The sequence below is a fragment of the Geotrypetes seraphini genome, chromosome 1, assembly GCF_902459505.1.
Source record: "Geotrypetes seraphini chromosome 1, aGeoSer1.1, whole genome shotgun sequence".
NCBI classification, from domain to species: domain Eukaryota; kingdom Metazoa; phylum Chordata; class Amphibia; order Gymnophiona; family Dermophiidae; genus Geotrypetes; species Geotrypetes seraphini.
In genome coordinates this window covers 122,994,710-123,020,191 of record NC_047084.1, presented here as the reverse complement: position 1 = coordinate 123,020,191, position 25,482 = coordinate 122,994,710, and the positions used below count along the sequence as shown (strand labels likewise).

General features: G+C 42.0%; 3 protein-coding genes across 5 annotated transcripts in view; all 3 read left to right on the top strand.

Annotated features, from left to right (window-relative positions):
* Positions 1 to 270: 270 nt before the first annotated feature.
* LOC117357265 (zinc finger protein 501-like) lies at positions 271 to 16,787 on the top strand. Its single transcript, XM_033937640.1, has 2 exons — positions 271 to 466; positions 14,533 to 16,787. Exon 2 carries the CDS (start codon positions 14,579 to 14,581, stop codon positions 15,917 to 15,919), a length of 1,341 nt encoding a protein of 446 aa, XP_033793531.1. The 5' UTR covers positions 271 to 466; positions 14,533 to 14,578; the 3' UTR covers positions 15,920 to 16,787.
* SDHAF1 (succinate dehydrogenase complex assembly factor 1) overlaps positions 414 to 25,482 on the top strand; it is a 48,855-nt gene continuing 23,786 nt past the window's right edge. Inside the window, exon 1 of one of the 2 annotated variants that reach the window (XM_033937654.1) lies at positions 414 to 504. The gene's annotated coding sequence lies outside the window, so the exon portion shown is untranslated. Of the gene's footprint in view, positions 505 to 20,936; positions 21,034 to 25,482 lie in introns of those variants that run through there. The other variant, XM_033937649.1, reaches the window with a different exon arrangement.
* The window catches only part of LOC117357237 (DNA excision repair protein ERCC-8-like), a 116,228-nt gene continuing 91,202 nt past the window's right edge, over positions 457 to 25,482 (top strand). The window contains exon 1 of one of the 2 annotated variants that reach the window (XM_033937624.1): positions 457 to 504. The gene's annotated coding sequence lies outside the window, so the exon portion shown is untranslated. Of the gene's footprint in view, positions 505 to 20,981; positions 21,034 to 25,482 lie in introns of those variants that run through there. The other variant, XM_033937611.1, reaches the window with a different exon arrangement.

Here is a 25,482-nt window from a genome sequence, read left to right as displayed (position 1 = left end):
CGACAATGCAATCTGAGCCAAAGTGCTCGGGGGAGGGTGGTCTTGGTCGTCCCTCCTTTCCTAGGGGGCAGACGGACAGAGCGAGCCCTCACCCGCGCAGGCGGCTCAGGCCTCCTCTCCTGGACTGACACAGAGAACACCTGGCTCTGCTCCCTCCGTCACGATGCGGAGAAGAAGCCGAGAGCAGGAACGTTAATGCCGAGCCTTCTCCTTTTGCGGCTGGTGCTGTCAATGTTTTGCTTCCGGTTCGGCAGTGACGCTTTTCCGCCCACGCGCCTCGAGAAACATCAGAGCCACGTTGCTCGACGGAAGAAAAGGAGTCGTTGTATATCGCTGCATTCTATTGGTCGACGGAACAAGTAGCAACAGTTGATCCTCGGCGGGAGGGGTTGCGGGTTCCTTGTACATCGGAGCCTCTGATTGGTCGAGTTCTCTGGTTTCCGGGTAGCAGCTGCCGACAGAGCGAGTGAGTGAGTCACGGTGGGGAGGAGAAAGCGGCGGGACGTAAGTTCGCCTTCGGCTGCTTTTCTTCTGGGACCCCCCTGTAGTCGCATCTCCCAAGAGTAGAGAAAGGGCGCAACCTGGGGCTTCCCTAAAGCAACCTCCTCAGTCCAGCCCTAGGCGTCAGAATAGAACTTCGATTTATACTTCAATGCATCACTTAATCTCCTCTTAAAATCGAATTCATATCCCTCCCCCATATTCAATAACTTTCATCAGACATATAATAACTCCTCCCTCCGCATTATTTGAACTCATAAATAAACCAAAATACCCCCACCTTGGAAGTCGATATGTGTACTTGAGTCATCAATCCCATTGACTTATGAAGTTAATGTTACGTTAAACCCCCTATGGATCGTTATAAATGCCGGCTTTTATTAATTATGACGGGAATAGCCATGCAGATGATAACACGTAATTGGAAGAACTATGATCACATTAACTTCCCTTTTTGGTGGGCGAACTTATGCTTCAGCTACAAATATGAAAAATGAATGCTGATATATTGGGACATGGTAATGTATTTAACTGGGTGTGGGGCCCATTGGCATCTTTTATTGCTTCTATAGAGTTGTCATTTTTTTTTATTTTTGTCTGATTTCCTTACACATCCAGGGTGGGAATTTATTACTACTTTAAATAAGAGTAGGTTATTGAAAGGATAATTGCATTTATATTATTGATTAAGTAAAGGAGGGGGAAAAGATTCCTTTTTAATATTTGTAAGTTCAAAGTGCTTTTCTTGATTTGTTATATGTTCAGATTCATATGTATTGCACTGTTACTACTTAAAAATCAATAAAGATTTATAAGAATATAAGTCGTGCCTCTGCTGAGTCAGACCTGAGGTCCATCATGCCCAGCAGTCCGCTCACGCGGTGGCCCATCAGGTCCAGGACCTGTATACTAGCCCTCTATCTATACCCTTCTATCCTCTTTTCCTTCAGAAAATTGTCCAATCAATCCCTTCTTGAACTCCAATACCGTACACTGTCCTATCACTCCCTCTGGAAGCGCGTTCCAGTGTCCACCACCCGTTGGGTGAAGAAGAACTTCCTAGCATTGGTTCTGAATCTGTCCCCTTTTAATTTTTCGGAATGCCCTCTCGTTCTTGTAGTTGTCGAGAGTTTGAAGAATCTGTCCCTCTCCACTTTCTCTATGCCCTTCGTGATCTTATAAATAAAAAAGAGTCATGGGATAGGAGGTAATATCCTATTATGGTTTAAGTTCTGGTTGAAAGACAGAAAACAGACAGTAGGTAAATGGTCAATGTTCTCAATGGAGAAGGGTAAATAGTGGGGTTCTATCAAAAATTATATATACAGGAAATAAGAGAGAAAATCTATTTCTTCCCAAAATACCTCTCTTTTATATTCTTCTTTATGTATGGGTTACTTTGTTAGGGGGGAAATGGCTATGAAAGTCCTTCTCACCTCATCTCTGATGTGTTTAATGTATTTGTTAATTATTTAAAAGGGGAAGGAGCCTCAGATCCTCGTGTGTTGTGAAGTGTGTTAACTAAACAATCGCACTAGAAAGGGAAAATACTTCACTGGCTCCACTCCCCCTCCTGCCTAATACAATTTGTTCAATGCTGACTCACACTTTAGTATGTCGTGCTTCTTCAAAACTTTTCATTTCAGCAGCATAAGGGTAATGCAAAGAACTTAGCTTAGGCAGGGTTTCAATCAAGTTGAACTGCAAGCATATTAATTCCCCTGCTGTCTTTGCCGGTCCACTTTTGCCGACGGAAGCTAGCTGGTGTTTTTGCTGTGTGGCTGCATCAGGGCAATGGACTTCTATGAAAAAAACAGAAACAGCAGGATGGAATAAATAGTGGGGTTCCCCAGGGGTTCGTTCTGGGAGTGCTTCCCTACAATCTATCCAGAATTCAGCTGCTTGACTCGTATTCCGTGAGAGCCGCTATACATATGTTGCCTCTCTCCTAAAGCCACTTCATTGGCTTCCCATCCGTTTCAGACTGCAATTCAAACTCACTCAGCTGCCCCTCACTATCTCTCGTCAATAGAGTAGACATGCTGGATGGTGTGAATAACATGAAGAAAGACCTGGCGAAGCTTGAAGAATGATCTGAAATTTGGCAGCTAAAATTTAATGCTAAGAAATGCAAGGCCATGCATTTGGGCTGCAAAAACCAGAGGAAACGGTACAGTTTAGGGAGTGAAGAACTTATGTGCATAATGGAAAAGGTGATGGCGAAAGCTAGAAGGATGCTAGGTTGCATAGGGAGAGGTAGGAAAAAGGAGGTATTGATGCCTTTGTATAAGACTCTGGTGAGACCTCATTTAGAATATCGTGTACAGTTCTGGAGGCAACACCTTCAAAAAGATATAAAAAGGATGGAGTCTGTTCAGAGGAAGGCTACTAAAATTGTGTGTAGTCTTCGTGATAAGACGTATGGGGACAGACTTAAAGATCTCAATCTGTATACTTTGGAGGAAAGGTGGGAGAGGGAAGATATGATAGTCGTTTAAATACCTACATAATATAAATGTGCATGAGTCGAGTCTCTTTCATTTGAAAGAAAAATCTGAAATTAGAGAGCATAGGATGAAGTTAAGAGGTGATAGGCTCCAGAGTAATCTGAGGAAATACTTTTTTACAGAAGGGGTGGTAGATGCGTGGAACAGTCTCCCGGAAGAGGTGGTGGAAACAGATTCTGTGTCTGAATTCAAGAGGGCCTGGGATAGGCACATGGGATCTCTCAGAGAGAGAAAGAGATAATGGTTACTGTGGATGGGCAGACTAGATGGGCCATTAGGCCTTTATCTGCCGTTATGTTTCTATGTTTCACTTATCTCCCCCCCCCCCCCACCCGGTGAGCTCCACTTAGCTGGTAAGTCCCTCCTATCTGTGCCAGACTCCAGACTTTGTCCTTTCTGCGCCATATGCTTAGAACAAGCTACCCAAATCCCTATGGCTCTCTGGCAGGGTTCAAGGCCCAGTTAAAAGCCCACCTCTTTGAGAGTGCTTTCAACTTCTGTCTCGTTGCAACTTGGGTTCTGCATTCCCAACCCTATATATCGTGTCTGTCTGTCCAAGTTAGATTGTAAACTATTCCGAGCATGGACTGTCTATAAGTGCCAAAATGTACAGTGCTATATATGCCTTTCAGCACTATATAAGTGATAAGTAGTAGTAATGATCTAGAAATGGGAATAACTAGTGAAATAATTAAATTTGCTAATGACATAAAGGCCTGGAGTCTATAAATGGCGTCCTAATTGTAGGTGGCAAACTGCTGCCTAACCAGCAATCGGGAACCTCCCGAGTCAGGCTGCCTACATTGGAGGAGCCTAGGGAGGCGCTTAAGCCTGCCTAAGGCTAGGCGTGGCTTGGCCCGGAAGTAGCCTTAGGTGGATGTGCACGTCTCCGTAGGCCCACGGTAGATGCGTACAATGTAGGTCAGCAAAATGCTGGCCTAGATTGTAAGCAGACGTGGCTGCTGAGCTCATCGCGGCAAGGGATCTCACTGCCATGATAAGTTTAGCAATAATGTTACTTTGTTGCTCATATATTGTTTAGTAGAACTTTGCTCAGAGACATGAAGGCAATTTGTTACATCTCACCACCCGATCATTGCAGTGTTCAAACAATATATGTATATAGAGAATGACTTTAGTTGTTATGTTGCTAGCTTTTACAGCTATGCTGAGCTTTTCATCCAAGTAATAGTTATTCGAAAAAATGGCTTGAAAAACTTATCTTTAAAGTGTGGCTGGTTCCAATTTCCTGCTTAAATTGGTAACCCCATTTATATATTATAAGTTTAGCGGCTGCCCATCCACCCCGTACATTGCCGGCAGGAGAAATGCCCAATTCCTCTTACCAGAATTCCTCCCCTCCCCGGTACATTGCTGGTACATCCTTCCTGCCTCCAGGAGGCTGGCCCGTCTTCTCAAGAATGGTGGGCCTGCCCCTTCCCAGTGCTTCGTGGGATGCACCAGGGAGGGGCCTTAGACTCCTGGGCCAACTGGAATCTTAGGCCCAATTTGCAGTGCATTCTGGGATGCACCGGGAGTGGCTTAAGATTCCGATTGACTAGATCCCTTAGGCCACTCCTCCTGCTGGCAATGTTCAGTAGGGGTGAGAGGGTTCCATCACGAGGGATTGGGCATCCCTCCTGTTGGTAGTCTTCATGGGGGGTGTAGACGAATTGCTGCTAAACTTATCACGGCAGGGCGATCCCTTTCTTTGATAAGCACAGTGGCAACCCGATTCTCTAACTGGTGCCTGTGACATGGACTTTGGTTAGAGAATCTGGTTCTTATGCAGGCTTAGGCACAATTCTCTATAGGACGCTCTTGTGCGATTCTCAAAAGCTGCTTAGGTGGCTTTTGGGACTGGGCATCAGAATGGCAGATGATGTTTAATGTGAGCAAGTGCAAAGTAATACATGTGGGAAAGAAGAACCTGTGCTATAGCTATTTGATGCAGAGTTCCAATTTAGAAATCACTGCTCAGGAAAAAGATCTAGGTGCTATTGTTGAGGAAACATTGAAACCCTCAGCTCAATGTGCGGTGGTGGCTAAGAAAACAAATAGAATGTTCAGAATTTTCTGGAGAGGAATGGAAATCAAAGATGAAGTTTTTAATAATGCCCATGTATCACTCTATGATACGGCTGAACCTAATACTGTGTATAGCGAAATTAGAAAAGTTACAGAGAAGGGCGACGAAAATTATAAAAGGGTTGGGACAACTTCTCTTTGAGGAAAGGCTAAAGCGGCTAGAACTCTTCAGCTTGGAGAAGAGATGGCTCAGGGAAATATATGATAGAGCTCTATAAAACAGTGAGTGGAGTGGAAAAGGTAGATGTGACTCGCTTGTTTACTGTTTCCAAAAATACTAGGATTAGGGGGCATATGATGAAGCTACTAAGTAGTAGATTTAAAACAAATCAAAGAAAATATTTCTTTACTCAACGTGTAATTAAATTTTTGAATTCATTGCTTCAGAATGTGGTGAAATCAGTTAGCTTAGCAGGGTTTAAAAAGGTTTGGATAATTTCCTAAAAGAGAACTTCATAGGCCATTATTGAGATGGCTTGGGAAAATCCACTGCTTATTCCTTGGATAAGCAGCATAAAATCTGTTTCACTTCTTGAGATCTTGCCAGGTATCTGTGACCTCGGTTGGCCACTGTTGGAAACAGGCTACTAGGCTTGATGGACTTTCGGTCTGTCTCAGTATGGCAATTCATATGTTCTTATGATCTGAACTCTTCATTGTTGTTTTTTGTTTTAAAATTATGTATGTACTTAAGTACACCACTGTGAAATAAGGCACTCTATAAATTTTTAATAAACAAAATGAAATATGTAAAAAAGCAGTGCAGCATAGACCCCTTGGCAAACTCCACCATTTACCTTTCTCCATTGAGAATAGAGTAGAAACAACTCTTGAATAGTTCAAATCTAAACTAAAAACATTCCTCTTTAAAGACACCTATACATTCTGACTTTTTTCATTTCAATAAGAGTCCAAACAGCTTCTATGCAGTCGGCAATACCAAACTGAAATGCTTCTTTTGAAGCGACCCCTACCCCTCCCTAGTGTGTTATACCCCTCCCTCTCTTCCCAGAAGGATTGTGAAGACCTACAAAGAGACATAAATATGCTCGAGGAATGGGCCGCAAAATGGCAAATGAGGTTCAACATGGATAAATGCAAGGTGATGCATGTCGGTAACAAAAATCATATGCACAAATACAGGATGTCCAAACCCCCAGGAAAGAGACTTGGGAGTACTTGTAGACAAGTCAATGAAACCATCCACAGCAGCGGTGAACAGAATGCTAGGAATGATTAAGAATGGGATCATGAATAGATCTGAAAAGGTTATCATGCCGTTATACTGGGCCATGGTACACCCCCACCTGGAATACTGCATCCAACACTGGTTGCCGTACATGAAAAAAAACATAGTACTACTTGAAAGGGTCCAGAGAAGAGTGACAAAAATGGTTAAGGGACTGGGGGAGTGCCGTACAATGAGAGGCTAGAGAAACTGGGTTCTTCTCCCTTGAAAGGACTGAGAGAGGACATGATCGAAACATTCAAGATATTGAAGGGAATTGACTTAGTAGAGACAGAGAGATTGTTCACCCTCTCAAAGGTGAAGAGAATGAGAGGGCACTTGCTAAAGTTAGAAGGGAAATGATTCTGTACAAACGTAAGGAAGTTCTTCTTCACCCAAAGAGTGGTGGAGGTCTGGAATGCTCTCTCGGAGGCTGTTATAGGGGAAAGTATCCTTCAGGAATTCAAGACAAGTTGCATAAATAAGGCTAGACTCGAATAGGGCACTGTTCTTTGACCTAAGGGCCACCGCGTGAGCGGAATGCTGGGCATGATGGACCACTTGTCTGACTCAGCAGTGCAAATCTTATGTTCTCTTATGATTTTTTTTCTTTGTATTTAATCTCTCACCATTTCCCATTTATTCCCTTTGGTACCAGTAAGTCTACATGTTTTGTTGCCCCCTCTATTTTTATTTTTAACTTTTTAATAATATTTGATCATTGTAAACCGTTTAGGTAAGAACATAAGAAGTGCCTCTGCTGGGTCAGACCAGAGGTCCATCATGCCCAGCAGTCCGCTCACGCGGGGGCCCACCAAGTCCAGGACATAGAAACATAGAAATTGACGGCAGAAAAGGGCCATAGCCCATCGAGTCTGCCCATACCAATGACCCACTCCCTGACTTTTACTCTCCTATTGATCCCATGTGAATATCCCATTTTCTCTTAAAATCTGACACGCTGTTGGCCTCAATCACCTGCTGAGGCAGCTCGTTCCAATGATCGACCACCCTTTCGGTGAAGAAGTACTTTCTAGCATCACCCTGAAATTTCCCTCCCCTGATTTTTAGCGAGTGTCCTCTGGTTATCGAGGGCCCTGTAAGACTGAAGATATCATCTTTCATCTCTATACGCCCCGTGATATACTTAAAGGTCTCAATCATGTCCCCCCTCTCTCTTCGCTCCTCCAGCGAGTACATCCGCAGTTTTTTTAGTCTTTCTTCATATGTGAGATCCCTGAGCCCCAAGACCATCCTGGTAGCCATTCGCTGAACCGATTCAATTCTCAACACATCTTTCTGGTAGTGTGGTCTCCAGAATTGAACACAATACTCGAGATGAGGTCTCACCATGGATCTGTACAGTGGCATTATGACTTCAGGTTTTCTGCTGACAAAACCCCTACGGATGCAGCCCATCATTTGTCTTGCTTTGGACGAAGCCTTCTCCACCTGATTTGCAGCCTTCATATCATCGCTAATGATCACTCCTAAATCACGTTCTATCGTGGTACTGGACAAGGTTTCACCATTTAGTGTGTAAGTTCTGTGTGGGTTTTTTTTGCCTAGGTGCATTACTTTACATTTTTTAGCATTGAAGCTTAGCTGCCAAGTTGATGACCACTGTTCCAACTGCCGTAGGTCCTGCGTCATAAAGTCAGGTACACTGCTTTTGCCTACTATGTTGCATAGTTTGGCGTCGTCGGCAAACAGTGATACTTTTCCTCTAAGTCCTTGGGTCAAATCTCCTATGAATAAATTGAATAGTATCGGCCCTAAGACGGAGCCCTGAGGTACTCCACTCGTCACAGCTGACGTTTTGGAGGGGGTACCGTTTACCATCACCCTTTGAATCCTACCATCTAGCCAATCCTTTACCCATGTAGTGAATGTATCTCCTAATCCCATCGATTTTAGTTTGTTCAACAGCCTGCGGTGTGGGACGCTATCAAAAGCTTTGCTGAAGTCCAAATATATCACGTCCAGGGACTCCCCGGCATCCAGATGACTGGTCACCCAGTCAAAGAAGTCAATCAGATTAGTTTGGCAGGACCTTCCCCTGGTAAATCCGTGTTGGTGTGGATCACGCAAATTTTCTTCGTCTAGAATAGTAACCCTCTATCCCCTTTTCCTTCAGAAAATTGTCCAAATCCTTCTTGAACTCCAATACCATACCTTGCCCTATCACACCCTCTGGAAGCGCATTCCAGGTGTCCACCACCCTTTGGGTGAAGAAGAACTTCCTAGCATTGGTTCTGAATCTGTCCCCTCTTAATTTTTCCGAATGGCCTCTCGTTCTTGTAGTTTTCGAAAGTTTGAAGAATCTGTCCATCTCCACTTTCTCTATGCCCTTCATGATCTTGTAAGTCTCTATCATGTACCCTCTAAGTCTTCGCTTCTCCAGGGAAAAGAGCCCCAGTTTCTCCAATTTTTCAGCGTATAAAAGGTTTTCCATACCTTTTATCAAATGTGTCGCTCTCTTCTGAACCCTCTCGAGTATCGCCATATCCTTCTTTAGGTATGGCGACCAATATCAAAAATTAAATAAACTTGGAAACTTAGAATATTGACCATTTAGCCCTAGTCTGTTTTGTATCTTTTAACCAGTTTTTAATCCGGAACAAGACCATGCCTTCTGCCTCCTATCTCATGGCTTTAATTTCCTCACAAGACATTCATGAAGTACTTTGTCAAATGATTTCTGAAAATCCAGATACACAGTATTGACCGGCTCACCCTTCACAGAAATGTAGCAGATTAAAAAGGAAAAATTTCTGTTGTCCCATTAATCCCTGCATATGTATATACCCAGTAATTTAGTTCTTTAGAATAGTCTCTACCATTTTGCCCAGTACCAATGTCTGTAGCCTCCGTCTTGCTACTGAAGTACTGTGAATTGTTTAGTTATTATAAAGTTGTTAAATAGGGATACCTCAACTAATATAAAGGCCCTTAAGATGTTTCGTATATTTTATGCCACATTATGATTACTTCTGGAGGTGGAGGTCCACCGATGGATCAAGAACTGGCTGGCAGGCAGGAAACAGAGGGTTGGAGTAAAGGGCCATTACTCAGACTGGCAATGGGTCACGAGCGGAGTTCTGCAGGGGTCGGTGCTGGGACCGCTCCTGTTCAATATATTTATTAATGACCTGGAGGCAGGAACAAAATGTGAGGTTATTAAATTTGCGGATGACACCAAACTCTACCGCAGAGTTGAAACCACGGAAGACTGCGAAGATCTGCAAAGGGACCTAACGACACTAGAAGAATGGGCCAAAAAGTGGCAAATGAGCTTTAACGTAGGGAAATGCAAGGGTGGCGTTGCCTCTTGTCGGCTCTTTTACCATTTGTTCCAGGAAGCAATCCCCTAGCGCCTCCAGGAACTTGGCCTCCTTGTCGCAGTTGGAGGTTCCTAGTTTCCAGTCTATCCTGATAAAGGGTATGGAAAACCTCTCATATACTGACAGACTGAAAAAGCTGGGGCTGTTCTCCCTGGAAAAGCGGAGACTTAGACGAAACATGATAGAAACCTTCAAGATCCTGAAGGGTATAGAAAAGGTAGAAAGGGACAGATTTTTCAGACTATGGGGAACCACAAGTACAAGGAGGCACTCGGAGAAATTAAAAGGGGACAGGTTTAGAACAAACCCTAGGAAGTTCTTTTTCACCCAGAGGGTGGTGGATACATGGAACGTGCTTCCGGGGGCTGTGATAGGCCGGAGCACGTTACAAGGCTTCAAAGAAGGTTTGGATAGGTTCCTAGAGGATAAAGGAATTGAGGGGTACAGATAGGAGTAGAGGTAGGTCATAGGGATAGTCAGGGACCACTGCTCAGGAAATGGGCCTGATGGGCTGCCGTGGGAGTGGACCGCTGGGCGAGATGGACCTCTGGTCTGCCTCAGCGGAGGCAACGTCTTATGTTCTTAACTTTATGTAATCTGTTGCTAAGGGCTAATCACTTGCTGATGAAAATACCCTGTGGTGAAAAATTTCCTTCTAGTCTTTTTAAGGGAGGCACCCCCCCCCCCACACACACACACACATTTTCAGATCTCTTAGGCAAGCTAATAAGTATTTGTTGTTTTTTTTCTTGATAAACCCATAGTTTCTAATCTAATCTAATCCTTAGGTTTGTATACCGCATCATCTCCACGTTCGTAGAGCTCGACGCGGTTTACAGTAGGAGAAATAGGAAGGAACTACAACAGAGGGTTAGAGGTAGAAGTGTGAAGAAAATTTAGAGGACTTGGGATGCCAAGATATAAGAGTTTCCTTTTTCAAGCTTTAGTCACCACATTTTCTTTTTTTTATTTATAATTTTAATCATTTATTACAACAAATAAAAACAGGAATACTCACTAATAAACAAGATAATTATTACATCAAAGAAAATAAATGCAATTCCAAGTCCACGTTATTGGGACTGTGACATCATCTGACAAATCACATAATTACAAGATAATTAAATTATAATCTGGCAATCTATATTCCTTTCTTTTATCACTTCTCATCAACCTCTGTAATAATCTCAGGTAATTTATCTACTTTAGGCTTATCTTGTAAGAAAATTTCCAATTGAGATGGGTCAACAAAACTATACTTATTACTCTCATATGTAACCAAACATTTACAAGGAAATTTAAGGAAGAATAAAGCTCCTACTGCCAAAACTCGTGTCTTGAGTTGTAGGAACTGTCTTCTCCTATACTGTGTTTGCCTGGGGACATCTGGAAACACATTTAATTTCTGTCCGCAGAATAGAGCTTGCTTATGAATAAAATAAAGTTTAAGAATAGCTTGCTTTTCCATTTCAGATTTTAATATTACCAGTAATGTTGCTCTTTTTGCAATATAATCTTTAGAGAGCTTCAGAAACTGAAATATTCAAACTATCTGGTGATGTCAATTGATCCACACGTCCTTCTTCCGCTACCTCTCTGGTGTTTCTGGAAATGTAATATAAATTATCAGGAGAAAAACTATCCACCGATTCATAGTGGAGAACATCTTTCAAATACATTTTCAGTAACTCCAGAGGGGAAATAAAATGAGATATAGGAAAATTCAAGAAGCAGAGGTTTCTGGATCTCATGGCATTCTCTATTTCTCCATCTGCATCTGCATTATTGAATTATCTTTCATATTAGATGTTAAGTAAGCTTGCATCACTGAGACAGATGATTCTATTTTATCAACTCTTTTACCCATTAAATTTAACTGAGCTTCTTGCTCTGTTACTTTATTAGTAATTTCACTGGAAAATTGACAAAGTTTCACAACCGTCCCCTGTAAAGAATTCTCTATTCTGTTTACTACTGTCCAAACATCCTGTAAGGTGATCGTTTTATCTACAGAAGATTCATTAGTAACAATTACTGACATTTGGACAGGAGTTAAGTCTATTCCAATTTTCTCCATTAGTGTAGATGTTGATTCCATTTCAGTTAAATGGGGAGAAACTAATTCCTCTCCTTCTTTAGGAGTGAAATTTCTCCCTTCCAGCAATTTTAAGTGTGGTTGAGGTAGAGGTGATGGTTCACCAGAAGAGAGCGAAGCAGATTAAGAATATAAGTCAGTCTTACCTCCCAAATATGTTACAGGGAGCAGACAGAAATGGCGATCCATGGGGCCCATTCCTGAGGTTGATGGTATAACCTTTGCTTTTCTTTTCACCATTGATTAATATTCTTTATAATAATAATAATAACTTTATTTTTCTATACCGCCATAGTCAGGCGGCTTCTAGGCGGTTAACATGGTAAGAAGGCTGGACATTCAGTGAATTACAAGAGGTCTTAATGCAATACAATAATTCTGCATACTATACAATACAATGAGTCTGAATACAGTACAATACAATACAATACAATGAGTCTAAATACAATACAATACAATGAGTCTAAGTACAATACCATACAATGAGTCTAAATATTTTACAATAATCTAAATGGGAAACTTACGTTCTACTTGGAGTTCTATGGGTTATGAATACCTGAATATTTTAGTATTAACATATTAATTGGAGTTCTATGGGTAGAGAATACCTAATATGTGGAAGGGAACTTCTTGAGAGAGAAAGGTTGTTACAGGGGGGAAGTTCTAGAGAGGGAGGGGACTGTTTTAGTCAATGAATTTGGCGAAAAGGGTGGTTTTGATCGATTTTCGGAATGCACTGTACGTCAGATTGGGTTCGTTTATGTAATTTTTCAGCCAAGCTTGCTGTCTGTTCGCTTGGAACTTGAAGGTTCTGTCCAGGAATGATTTGTATCTGCAGCCTGTAATTTTTGGGTAAGTAAAGAAGTATTTGTTTCTGGTTGCTCGCGTGGGGTTATGTAGGATGAAGTGAGTTTGCAGGTAAGAAGGTGCTAGTCCCCAGACTTGCCTGAAACAGGTGCACGCAAATTTGAATAATATCCGCGCTTCTATTGGCAGCCAATGCAGCTTTTTATAGTAGGGGCTGATGTGGTCATTTTTTTTTAGTCCGAAAATTAGGCGAACGGCGGTGTTTTGTATTAATCTGTTTTTTTAATTGTTTTTTGTGGGATGCCCAGGTAGATGATGTTGCAGTAGTCAAGAATGGATAGAATCAGCGCCTGTACCAGCAACCTGAAAGATGTAGGGTCAAAGTATTTTTTTATGGTCCTTAGTTTCCATAGCGTGTAAAAACATTTTTTCACTATCAAGTTCATGTGGTCAGTCATAGTTAGGTGTGTGTCTAGAGTGATTTCTCCTTATGGCTCCGAAGGGGCTAGCCCCTTCGGTCACACGACCGCGGGCTGCGTACTGTGGCTAGCAGATCTTTAAATCGGGAGAGAGGACCTCCCCTCCCGATGCTGAGCAGCTGGTGGCCAGCGGGGTGCCTGCTTGCCGGTCTTACCTCTGTTGAGTGGATCAGCAGTGCTCCAAAACTCCCGCCGCTAGCAGATCTTTAAATCGGGAGAGAGGACCTCCCCTCCCGATGCTGAGCAGCGTCAGCTGGTGGCCAGTGGGGTGCCTGCTTGCTGGTCTTACCTCTGTCGAGTGGATCAGCAGTGATTCCCATATTTTCGTTCACTGAACCTGCAGAAGTTCCTATACAAAACTTCTTTCTCTTAGTCATTGACTATTATTGTCTAGATAAACTATCCAGATCAGAGTAACCTTTGAGTTGGCTGATCATTAAGAGCTTTTCAAGGAACAGCTGATCATTAAACCTCCTCCCATACCCTCTTACATGTCCACATATATGTTCCTGGGTTGCTTTCAGGAGTGAGACCCAATTAGATTTTTCACTCTGTCAAAAATTACAAAGACTAGGAGACACTCGATGAAGTTACAGGGAAATACTTTTAAAACTAATTGGAGGAAATTTTTTTCACTCAGAGAATAGTTAAGCTCTGGAACGCGTTGCCAGAGGATGTGGTAAGAGCAGATAGCGTAGCTAGTTATAACAAACATTAGGACAAATTCCTGGAGGAAAAGTCCATAATTGAGAAAGACATGGGGGAAGCCAGTGCTTGCCCTGTATTGGTAGCATGGAATATTGCTACACATTGGGTTTTGGCCAGGTACTAGTGACCTGGATTGGCCACTGTGAGAACGGGCTACTGGGCTTGATGGACCATTGGTCTGACCCAGTTAGGCTATTCTTATGTTCATAGCTTGGAAATTTGTAACTTGTGTAACTAATTTCCATCCTGCTTATTGGCAGTGAAGTTGTTTACCTGTAATAATGGTTCTCCATGCACAGCAGGATAAATCAGATATGATTTCCTACCCATTTCCTACCTATATATTCTGGTGTAGGGAAGTTATCCAGCATTGTTCTGTCTTTAAGCAAGAGCCAACATCTGACCCATGTATTTGAAGTGTACAAATAAGCCTTATTTCTCCATCCTGCAATACTGTGGTAGGCTTTGGCTAAGTATTTCTATTTGGAATATATATTTGTGCTTATGATTCTTTTTGTTCGTGTGGCTCCTGCTCTTCTTAGGAAGTTCTGCTTCAGTTTTGATTGTTTAAACCAAAGGGTTGGGGAGTTTTGTTTCATTTTTAAAGTTAGAACTGTCACATCACTTTCTTTGTGAGATTAAATATATTTGTACCAGGAAAAGAACAGAACAGTTTCCAGAAATCTGTATCACATTGGCACTATATAAGTTATTATAAACTGATTGTAGACAATCTCTCTCCACGAAGTAATCTTTTCTTTCTTTTCTTCTTCAGTCTATCTAAACAGCCTTTGGATTCTGTTTTAACACTGGCTGGATCCATGAATAAGATATGTAAACAGGAGCCTTCAGAACAGCTTTATCACCACTGCAAACTTAAAACAGAAGAGGCGCTTGAGGAAAGCCAAGTAAAACCCTCTGCTGAGGCCCCTTGTCACCAGGGAGCCCACACGGTGCAGGAGCTTTATGTCCACGATCTCACCACATTTCTCCCTCAGCAGCAGTGCAAGCTTAGAACAGAAGAAACATATGAAGAAAGCAATGTAAAACACTCTGCTCCAACCCCTCATCACGAGAAAGCACACACAAAGGACAACACCTACATCTATGATATCCCCACACCTGCCCCTCAGCTCCAGAGAACTCACAAGGAAGCTGACTTGTATGTATACAATATCTCCATACCTGCCCCTCCACATCAGTGCAAGGTTAAAACAGAAGAGAAGTATGAAGAAAGCAGTGTAAACCGCTCTGCTCTGACCCCTCATCATGCAGAGGACAACCCTAACCCCATACCTGCTCCTCTCATGGAGGATGACCCATATGTACACAACATCTCCACTGCTGCCCCTCAGCACCAGGGAGCTCACGCAGAGGAAGTGCACATAGAAGATGATCCTTATATATGCAATGCATGTGGGAAAAGTTTCAGTAGTTACTCACACTTTATTAAGCACCAGGAAACACACAAAGCTGAAAAACCATATAAATGTACAAAGTGTGAAAAAGCCTTTGGTTATAATGCACATCTCATTCAGCACCAAAGAATCCACACAGGACAGAGGCCATTTAAGTGCACTGAATGTGGGAAAAGCTTTCGGCAAATCTCTAGTCTTATTAAACACCAAAGAACTCATACAGGGGAGAAACCTTATAAATGTACAGAATGTGAGAGAAGCTTTATTCAGAAGTTCAATTTGATTGAACACTTACGAACCCACACATCGGAAAGATTGTACAAATGCACAGACTGTGAAAAGAGCTTCAGTCAAAGAGCAGGACTCTATCAGCATCAGAAAACTCACGCATGCGAGAGGCCATACCAGTGTGCAGAATGTGAGAAAAGCTTCAATAAAAGCTCAGCTCTCAGTCAGCACAAAAGGACCCACACAGGAGAGAGACCCTACAAATGTGTTGACTGTGAAAAAAGCTTCCGCCAGAAGGGAAATCTTATTGAACACATGAGAACGCACACAGGGGAGAAGCCATATAAATGTGCAGTGTGTGAGAAATGTTTCAGTCAGACTTCACATCTTATTAAACACAGGAGAATCCATACTGGAGAAAAACCTTACCCATGTACTGAATGTGGGAAAGCATTCATTGAGAAATCTAAGCTTACTGCTCACCAGAAAACCCACTCAAGAGACAAGCAGAAGTGACTGAGATGATAATTTCAATATCTTTAGAGCTATAGACACCAGCTGTATATGACAGGATGCAGGAGCTCAACAGAGGCTGAGGCTTTTGCATGGATGTTGTTTCTTAAGGAGGAAAGCCATTTTTGATATGCAATCTGCATACAAATATATACACACTTTTTCAGGAAGAACAGTGGGGGGGAGGGGAGATATGGTAGAAATATTTAAATATCTCTATTCTATATGTGCACGGTTGGTGAGTGTTTTTCAGTTGAATGGGATATAGGATGGAGGTGTAAGGGACAGACTCAGGAGTGATCTAAGAAAATACCACTGTATGGAAAGGTGGTGAATGCATAGAATGGGCACCTGGTGGAGATGGTAAGGATGAGTGCTGTTTCTGAATTCAAGAAAGCATGGGACAAGCATAAAGGATCTCTTAGGGAGAAAAGATAGTAGACAATATATGCATGGCCATCATTTTCTATTTCATATTTGCTCTAGAAGCATTGAAACTAATGGAAGGCTTGCAAGAGAGAACTGTGGGATCACACAGCCAGCAACAGAAGTGTTTGACACAGTGTCTCCTTACTCACAACCAGACTGGTGGTCTTGCTGTTCTGTTGATGGCTATGTTAGCACCTAGTATGACGAATGAGGAAGATGTTAAGATAATTCTTGAGTAGAATGGCAGAGACACCTTTCTGATGTGTCTAAAGAGAAGCTTGGATAGAACAGAGAGAGATCTCTTTCCAATGTGTCTAAACAGAGGCTTAGAATAGAATTGCAGAGATCTCCAGTTTTCTCTCTTTGGTCCTTCTGCTACAGTCATGTGAAAAAATTAGGACACTCCATGAAATATTCTGTTCTTTCTTAAGAAATGTTCCATATCGATGTCTAATCTTTTTTTTTTTTTTTAATCTCTGGAAAAGAAAGTGATGTATTTGCAGGTAAACAACAAAAATTTTCCTTGATTTACTCGTGAAACAAAAGATATCCGCAAAATGGCAAATTATTAGAACATCATTACTCAGCATTTTGAAGGAGGTTTGCCCTACTTAAACCTCAGACATTTAGTTTGGTGTGCTCATGACTGCGGCAGTGAGGGCGATGAGAGCAAACACTGGTGAGATCAAAAGAGCTGCCTGAGGCCTTCAGAAAGAAGATTGTAGCAGCTTATAAGTTTGGTAAGGGATTTAAAAAGATCTCAAAAGAATTTGATACCATTCCAAGGTCCAGAAAATAATGTACAAATGGAGGATTTTTCCAAACAACTGCCAACATGCCTCAGTCTGGCCGTCCAAGCAAGTTGACCCCCAGAGCAGACCGCAAGATGCTAAAAGAAGTCTCCAAAAACCCTGGAGTAGGCCAGCCCGCCTCCCTCCCCCCCACACTGACCAAAAACTGTAAACAGAGGAAAAATACAAAACCAAACCAAACACCCCCCCTTCCCCATCCAAGGCCCCAACCTAGAATACACATTTTTGTGGATATCTTTTGTTTCACGAGTAAATCAAGGAAAATTTTTGTTGTTTACCTGCAATTACATCATTTTCTTTTCCAGAGATAAAAAAAGATTTGACATTGATATGTGAACTTTTCTTAAGAAAGAAAGAACTGAATATTTCATAGGGTGTCCTAATTTTTTCACATGACTGTACACCTAGTTGAATGTTAATACTATTTCCACTGGGAGACTATTCATGGATCCATTCTTCTCTGTGAAAAAATATTTCCAGATGTTCCAAGTCTGACTTTTCCATTCTCAAATCATGATCTCCTCAAACTTCTTTTCTTCTGGAGAAATGTTTGCATTTTCTGAATTATTTGTACATTTGAGTTCTTTGAATAGCCCTTTTCTTCACTTTTCCAAGATGTTGCAAACTCCAGCACTCCCATAGACCTCCAGAACTGAATGGTTGAGACGAGTGCTCACTAATAACCTGGCTTCTGTCGGTCCTCGTTCTCCCTAGCATCATTCATTATGCTGTCTTCCTTCATGGTACTTCATTTCATTTCTTAGACCCATCCAAACGAGACTGCTTCCTCCGTGTTTCTAGCTCGGTTGGGATCAGGGCTGAGATTCAGCATGAAGAGCCATCATTAACTAACTGGAAATTTTTTAAGTTGTGTAGCTTGATCAATGTAGTGATGGTCCTCAGTTGAGAGCCATGTGCCCTGGCAATCATGGCCTTAAATTTGGCTACTAGATGTTGTTACTTCATGATGACTGATTCCTTTGTCATATCTGCCAAACCCGTATCTCACCCTTTACAAATATAGCAAGCAGCCTGTAATTCCATGGTAAAGTGGGTCTGAACTCCTTTGCTGACTCTGTGCAGAAAGTTGAACTCTCAAAACCAGTATTCCAGTAAAAGTCTCTCTTACAACAACTTATCATCTGTCTTTTCTGTATCCATGTGACTTAATCTAGCAGAGCCTCTCTTCTTGAGCAGGAGTGACTGAGGTGCGATGCTGTATATTTTTTAATCCTTTGCCTGAGTCCTCTGCTCCCTGCAGCAGAGTGCTGAAGGCAGCATGAAAAACCTTTGTCTCCTGGGAGCTTGCTTGGATCGGCTTGTGTAGGGAGGCTGCTTCATAACATTTTATTTGTATGCCATAATACACCGTGACGTTCAATGTGGTTAATAGGAGTTAAGTAGAAGATCGAACATGAGAGAAGTACAAATAACAAAGGATCATGACAAGGTCAGAGTCGAATACAATAGTGGTAAGGTAATACAAGAAAAACTCAAGAAATTAACAGTACTGTATTTGAATCTCGGTACAGATTTGGAGACCCGAAAAGGCGAGAGTGGGAAGGAGGGCTGGTAGTAAGAGTAGAATGAGTCTGTACATAGAGTTTTTACTACCGTCTTGAGGAGTGGGAGAGAAACACAAAGCGGGCATAGGGTTTAGTGCTCTACTACTAGGAATTTGTTGAACAAGTTGGTTTTTAATCCTTGCCTGAAATGCATGTATGACGAAGAAGACCCGATAATGGGGAGTAATTCTCGGCTATAGTAAGCTGCTTGATAGGTTAGTAATTTTTTCATGTAAGCTTTTTTAGGTTTTCATTGTAGGGAGGGGTAGGCAAAGATGGAGTTGGAACGCAAAAAGCGGGGGGGGGGGGGGGGGGGGGGGGGGGGGGTGTTAAACCTAAATACTTCAGTCCTGTATGGTTTATGGTTTATTAATCTTGTTATACCTCTCGTTCATTTTACTGGTCCAAGCAGTTTACAGAATATATTAAAAATAAAATAAATATAAAAAAGAACTCCATTATTAGATAGTATAGACCTGGCCCATATAAACAACAGACATACTATGAAACATTCACTCTTAAAAATACTCCATTGTTGTGCAGAATAAATCTAACCATACCAAAAAAAATTCCCTCCTAAATAAAACTCATAAAATTACCATTGAACTTTAAAATTTCACCAGACTGCTGACAAGATCTAGAACATTTAGAATATGTAAGTAATATCGGATTGATTTAAATCTTGCCCAAATACTTCTTTAAAAAAACCCTGTTTTTTAACATAATTTTGAAAGATTTTAATTTTGCCTCTAATCTCAACTCTCATGGCATATGGTTCCATAAGTTTGGAACTGCAAAGTAGAACGCTTTATTTCGAGTAGACTCCCATCTAGCTCTATAAACAGAGGGTATTGCCATTCTATTCTCTTGAATAGTGTATAAACTCAAATATAAACCGGGATTTTTGATGGGGGTCTCTGTTTATATTCGAGCCAATACACCTCCTTCCAAAATTATTGCAGGCCACCACCGCAGCAGCAAGGCTGTGCACCCCACCCTGTCCTAACCTCATACCTTTAATGCCGATCCCCGGTGGAGGTGCAGCAGGCAGGAGTGAACTTTCTAATTTCTTGTCCTACTGTTAACAGGCTTCCATGAGTGCCTTCGTCTGCTGAGAAGCACGAGCAAGCGCGCAATTTGGCGCTGCTGCTCAGTGCTGAGCGGCTTCCTTAATGGCTCCTGCAAATTCTTGTGAGGTATGAGGCTAGGGCAGGGAGGGTGGCAGGGTGCAGAGCCTGGGATGGAGGGTGCAGAGTCTGATGGGGAGGGAAGGAAGGGTGCTGGGTGCAGAGTCTGATAGGGGAGGGAGGGGAGGAAGGGGGCTGGGGGCAATGCCTGGGTGCAATGCCTGACAGGAAGAGAACTGTACATGAACGCAAGGAGCCTTAGAAATAAGATTGGTGAATTAGAAGCTGTGGCACAAAAGGATAATGTTGACATCATCGGGACATGGTGCTACCAGGATACAAACTATACCGCAGAGACAGAGACGTTACCTGCCCTGCTGTTGACATTTAAATACAGATTGGTCATTCACTACCACATATATTTGGATTTTATTTGCTGGCTGAGTTTTGGGTTCAGCACCCCCAATCATTTTCAAAAGTTGGCTCCTATGACCTGCGTCACACCCCAAATGCTCGTTAATCCTTTCAAATACTGATCCAATATTTCCCTCCATGATTTGCTGCTTTTCTTCTAAATCTTCAGACAGCTATTGCTTTCCAACATCTGTTGGGAGGCACAAGGAGGACTCAGGCGACCAAAACAAATAGCTAGGGAAGAATGAATCTCCCCTCTCCCCCGGAAGTGTTTTGTCACAGACATGCAGAGTCGCTCTCGATACCTTTGCCAAGTCCCTGACGTGGACCAGCACTGACACATCAGGTCCCTGCAGCCCTTTGATTGGCTGCATCTCCTGTGCTGACAGCTCTGCTCTCCAATTGGCTCCTGCAGCACTAGCAGGGGGTGGGAGGAGGAACAGCAGCAGTGGCAGCTGCCTTTGCTCTGGGTAGTCAGTCCAGCCCTCCACTGGGCATTTAAGCAGAAAAACAGGACGAATGTCCAGTGCACTTGCTGGAACTACATCAAAGCAAGAAAAGCAGATGACACCTTTTTGATTTGGCAGCTTCGTAATCAGCAGCAAGAAAAGCTCTGACAGGGGGGGAGGGGGGAGTCAGGACAGGAAGTGGAGCTTGCCTTTCCCTTTAAGAGAGAGGTAACAGGAGAAATGGCAGCTGCGGATCAGTGAAAGTTTCTGCAGGAGAAAGTGCAAAGCCCAGGGCTGCAGCAGGATCCTGAAATTCAACCGGTAAGAGCTTTCAAAGGAGGCCATGCAGCGTCCTGATCTTGCTGCTTCCAAAACAGGAGAAAGGGCTCCAGGGGGGTTGGGAGGGGGTCTTCCATGTCTTATACTAGTTCTCAGCTTTCAGGCTAATCACCCACTTCATTCTCTAGTTTAATGGCTTTGCAACTGTCAGAAACGCAAAAACTAACCCATTTGGAGGAACCGATTGTCTTTAGACAAGAAGCCCATACCTTTAACCATGCAATTACAAATTTTAATCAACATGTAGCCCTAAAACATAAAGATAAGAAATACAGTATAAAAAACCTAAGAAAAGCCTTCCTGGGTCAGACCAAAGGTCCATCTAACCCAGTAGCCAATCCAGGTCACTAGTAGCAGCATTCCATGCCACCGATCCAGGGTAAGCAGAGGCTTCTCCCACAGCCTCCTCCAGAAAAGCAAGAATAATTACAAACAATTGGATCATGGATCAAAGGTCAGTGCATTTAAACCTGTTGTATTCAGTTCATGGCGATAAATTCAACAGCGACCGCTGCTCTACGACTGGTTCCACATTTAGCCGATCTCCGGATAGTCAGGCAGGAAAGATTTTGGATGGCCAAATTCTGTGCATAGTGGCTGAATGCCACGGACTGTCTGGAGCGTACGTCCCCCAGCCACTAAGTACTCTAGATAGCGCTGAGGTAGTCTGTACCCATTTTCAGTAGCGCTCTCCGGGCGGAGCCTCTGAATCTCGCTTACCAGCACTCATCCAAATGGCAAAAGGCACTATAACGAGAACTGGTTAGATCTCTGGACGAGCAACCAGCAAATTCAGGGTTCAAAACCTGCTGCTGTTCCTCGTGATCTAATCTAATCCTTTAATTTATATACCGGATCATCTCCCGAAGGAGCTCGACTCGGTTTACAATTCAATTAGAAAGAAGAATAACAAACTAATAGACTATGTAGAAGAAATACTATTAGTTAAGATTAGATGGACGGTAAAGGTTAAGAATAGAATATACTTAATTACTGTTCGTCAGCTAATACTCCTGGATAACTATTGGGAGAATAACCAAGTTTTTAAACTTTTTCAAAATTGATGTAATTGACCTAACAGTCTTAGAGAATCTGGGGACGTCCCCTAGGGTCATGGGGTTCCTGTGGGGTTGGATGTTCTCGCGAGGCTCGTCTTCTACCTACCTGCCCTGCCGCAGCACACAGCCGATCGGAAGTCTTCCACGATGTCAGCGCAGATGTCGGAGGGAGGGCTTAAGCGACTCCATTCCAAATTCCCACCAGTTTAAATGTAATAGTTTTACTGAGCTTCCCAGTACATTTAAATTCTTAAGGAGAAGGAAATACAAATTTATAAATTGTTGTAATTCTGGACTAGCAAGATCTAAGAGAATTCCAATTAAGAGGAATCAAAGGATCAAATATTCCATAAAGAAATTTAAAAACAACACGTGCACACTTAAACTGTATCCTATGTTGGACCGGAAGCCAGTGAAGTTTTTGCAACCATGGAGATACATGATCTTTCCAAAAATAAGTTGTATTCTGTATCAACTGGAGACGATCTAAGCCTGGGGTGCCCACACTTTTCTGGCTTGCGAGCTACTTTTAAAATGACCAATTCAAAATGATCTACCAACAATAAAATTTTTAAAAAACACAAAGCACACTGTACGCAGAGAAAATGTTAATTATCATTTATATTTTGGGGGGGGGGTGTTCAAAGAGGTCAAGGCAGATGACTTTAAAATATGCAATGTCACTTTAGTAACAACTATATAAAAATAGACAAATATACTCCCTCCCCTATTACTAAACCACGATAGCAGTTTTTAGCACAGGGAGCTGCGCTGAATGCCCTGCGCTGCTCCTGACACTCATAGGCTCCCTGCGCTAAAAACCACTATCACGGTTTAATAAAAAGGGGGCCCTATTGCAAAATATAGACAGCAGATATAAATTTGGACACATTTTGATCAGTAAATTTAAAATAAAATCATTTTTCCTACCTTTGCTGCCTGGTGATTTCATGAGTCTCTGGTTGCATTTCCTTCTTCTGACTGTTAATCCAATATTTCTTTCTTTCCGCCTTCCTTTCTTTCTTTCTGCCTCTTGCATGCTTCCTCTCCTCCAGACCTCATTCCATTCCCCAATCAACATCTCCTCTCTGTCCCTCCATGAGTCCAACTTTATCTTTCTCTCTCCCTGCCCCCTCCTCTTCCTGCCCCCCTTTCTTTCTTTCTCTCTCCCTGCCCCCCCAAGCTACCACCGCCGATTTCTCCCTACTTCCCTGACGCTAGGCCAGGCATGTACAAGCGCCGGGCCCACAGCCTCCCCCCCCACACCCTCCAATGTCAATTCTTATGTCGGAAAGGAAGTTCCGGGCTAGCTGAACATTTTTCTTGTCAAACCCTTCCAATTCACTATTTTTGAAACCTATTTTGTAGATCAGGGGTCAGCAACCTTTTTAAAGTAAAGAGCCATTTTATCCTTAATGTTTAACCCAAGATTTACATAGAGACACAATGGTTAGAGAAGGGGATTTGAGATACAATTTTTAATGTGATATGGAAGTACAGTACTTACAGAATGCGATATGGAAGTTTTTACAGAAAATAAAGAAAAACAATTTAATGAGACTTTTGAAACTGTATTTCCGCACAAAGTTGTTTCATGTTAGATGAGTATTTGGAAGAATTCAATTGTATACAGGATTCCAAGCTTACATCATTAAGCAGACTTTTTAGCTTGCTTTTGATATCATTCTTGTTGGAGAACATCTCCACTCAATAATAAATGGATCCAATAATCGTCAAAATTCCAAATGCTACTATTTTGAGTTGACAATAATAGTCTGGAGGCTGTTCCATGTTTCAAAAATCAGTTGGTCCTCCTTTCGACAGTTGGAAAGTTTTGTCCATTTGTGATTCATGGCTTAAAGTTGCCTTTTCTCTTTCTAGATTTTCTAGTTCCATTTGTAAAGATGTAAATTTTGAAGTCCACACATCTTTATTTTTCAAGTCTATTAATTGTAGTTCAAACTGAGCTCTTTCATCTTTTGGAAACGGCAAAAATTGTATTCGATTGACATTTGCCACAAGTAATTTTGTCAAGAACAAAAGAATGGACTTTTCATCTCTGAAATCTTTGCAGCGACCAGTAAGAACATAAGAATAGCCCAGTAGCCCGTTCTCACGGTGGTCTATCCAGGTCACTAGTACCTGGCCAAAACTCCTAAAGTAGCAACATTCCATACTACCGATCCAGGACAAGCAGAGGTTTCCTCATGTCTTAAAAACAGACTATGGACTTTTCCTCCAGGAAATTGTCCAAACCTTTCTTAAAACCAGCTACGCTACCACAACTTCTGACAATGCGTTCTAGAGCTTAACTCTATTCTCTGAGTGAAAAAAATTCCTCCTATAAATTTTAAAAGTATTTCCCTGTAACTTCATTGAGTGTCCCCTAGTCTTTTCAATTTTTGACGAAGTGAAAAATCGAACCACTTGTACCTGTTCTACTCCACTCAGGATTTTGTAAACTTCAATCATATCTCCCCTCAGCCATCTCTTTTCCAAGCTGTAAAGCCCTAATCGTTTTAGTCTTTCCTCATACGAGAGGAGTTCCATTCCCTTTATCATCTTGGTCGCTCTTCTTTGAACCTTTTCTAGTGCCACTATATCTTTCTGGAGATAAGGAGACCAGAATTGAATGCAATACTCCAGATGAGTTCAAGTTTCAAGTTTATTGGTTTTTAATATACCGACCATCAAAGGATATCTGGACGGTTTACAATAAATCTATAAAAAAGATAAAAGTAAGATAAAATATTAAGAATTAAAAATGATTAGGTGAACATAAATAATATCGACTGGACAGACTTGAGAGTGAGGGTAAAAGGGAAGGGGAGGGAAAAGTTACATGTTGGAGAAGAAATGGAGACAGTGGGAAAGGGGAAAAAACATATAGGGTGGGTTGCTTTATCAAAGCGGTTGGTTGTTTTAGAAAGGAAAAAGAGAAAGAATAGGAGGAAAAAAGAAAAAGGAAATAAAAAAAAAAATAAAAAAAAAGAGACAGAAGAGGAGAGTTATAGGTAAGTCTAAACGTAGCCAAAGGCGTCACAAAATAAAAAAGTTTTTAGGCTTATCTTAAATTTGTCTAAATGTTGTTCATCGCGGAGTTGCTGTGGTAAAGAATTCCATAATGTTGGGGCAGTTACTGCGAAATTTGGTTTGCGGGTGTAGTAAAAGTCTTTTATGGAGGGAATAAAGAGAAGTTTTTGATCAGTTGACCTTAGAATGCGTGGGAAACATTAGGGAATGAGAAGTTTGTCGAGAAATAAGGGTTGGTGAAAGTGTTTTATTTTAAAGGAGAGTAGTATGATTTTATAGGTGATACGATGGGTAACAGGGAGCCAATGTGCCTCTTTGAGGAGGGGAGTAACATGTTCGA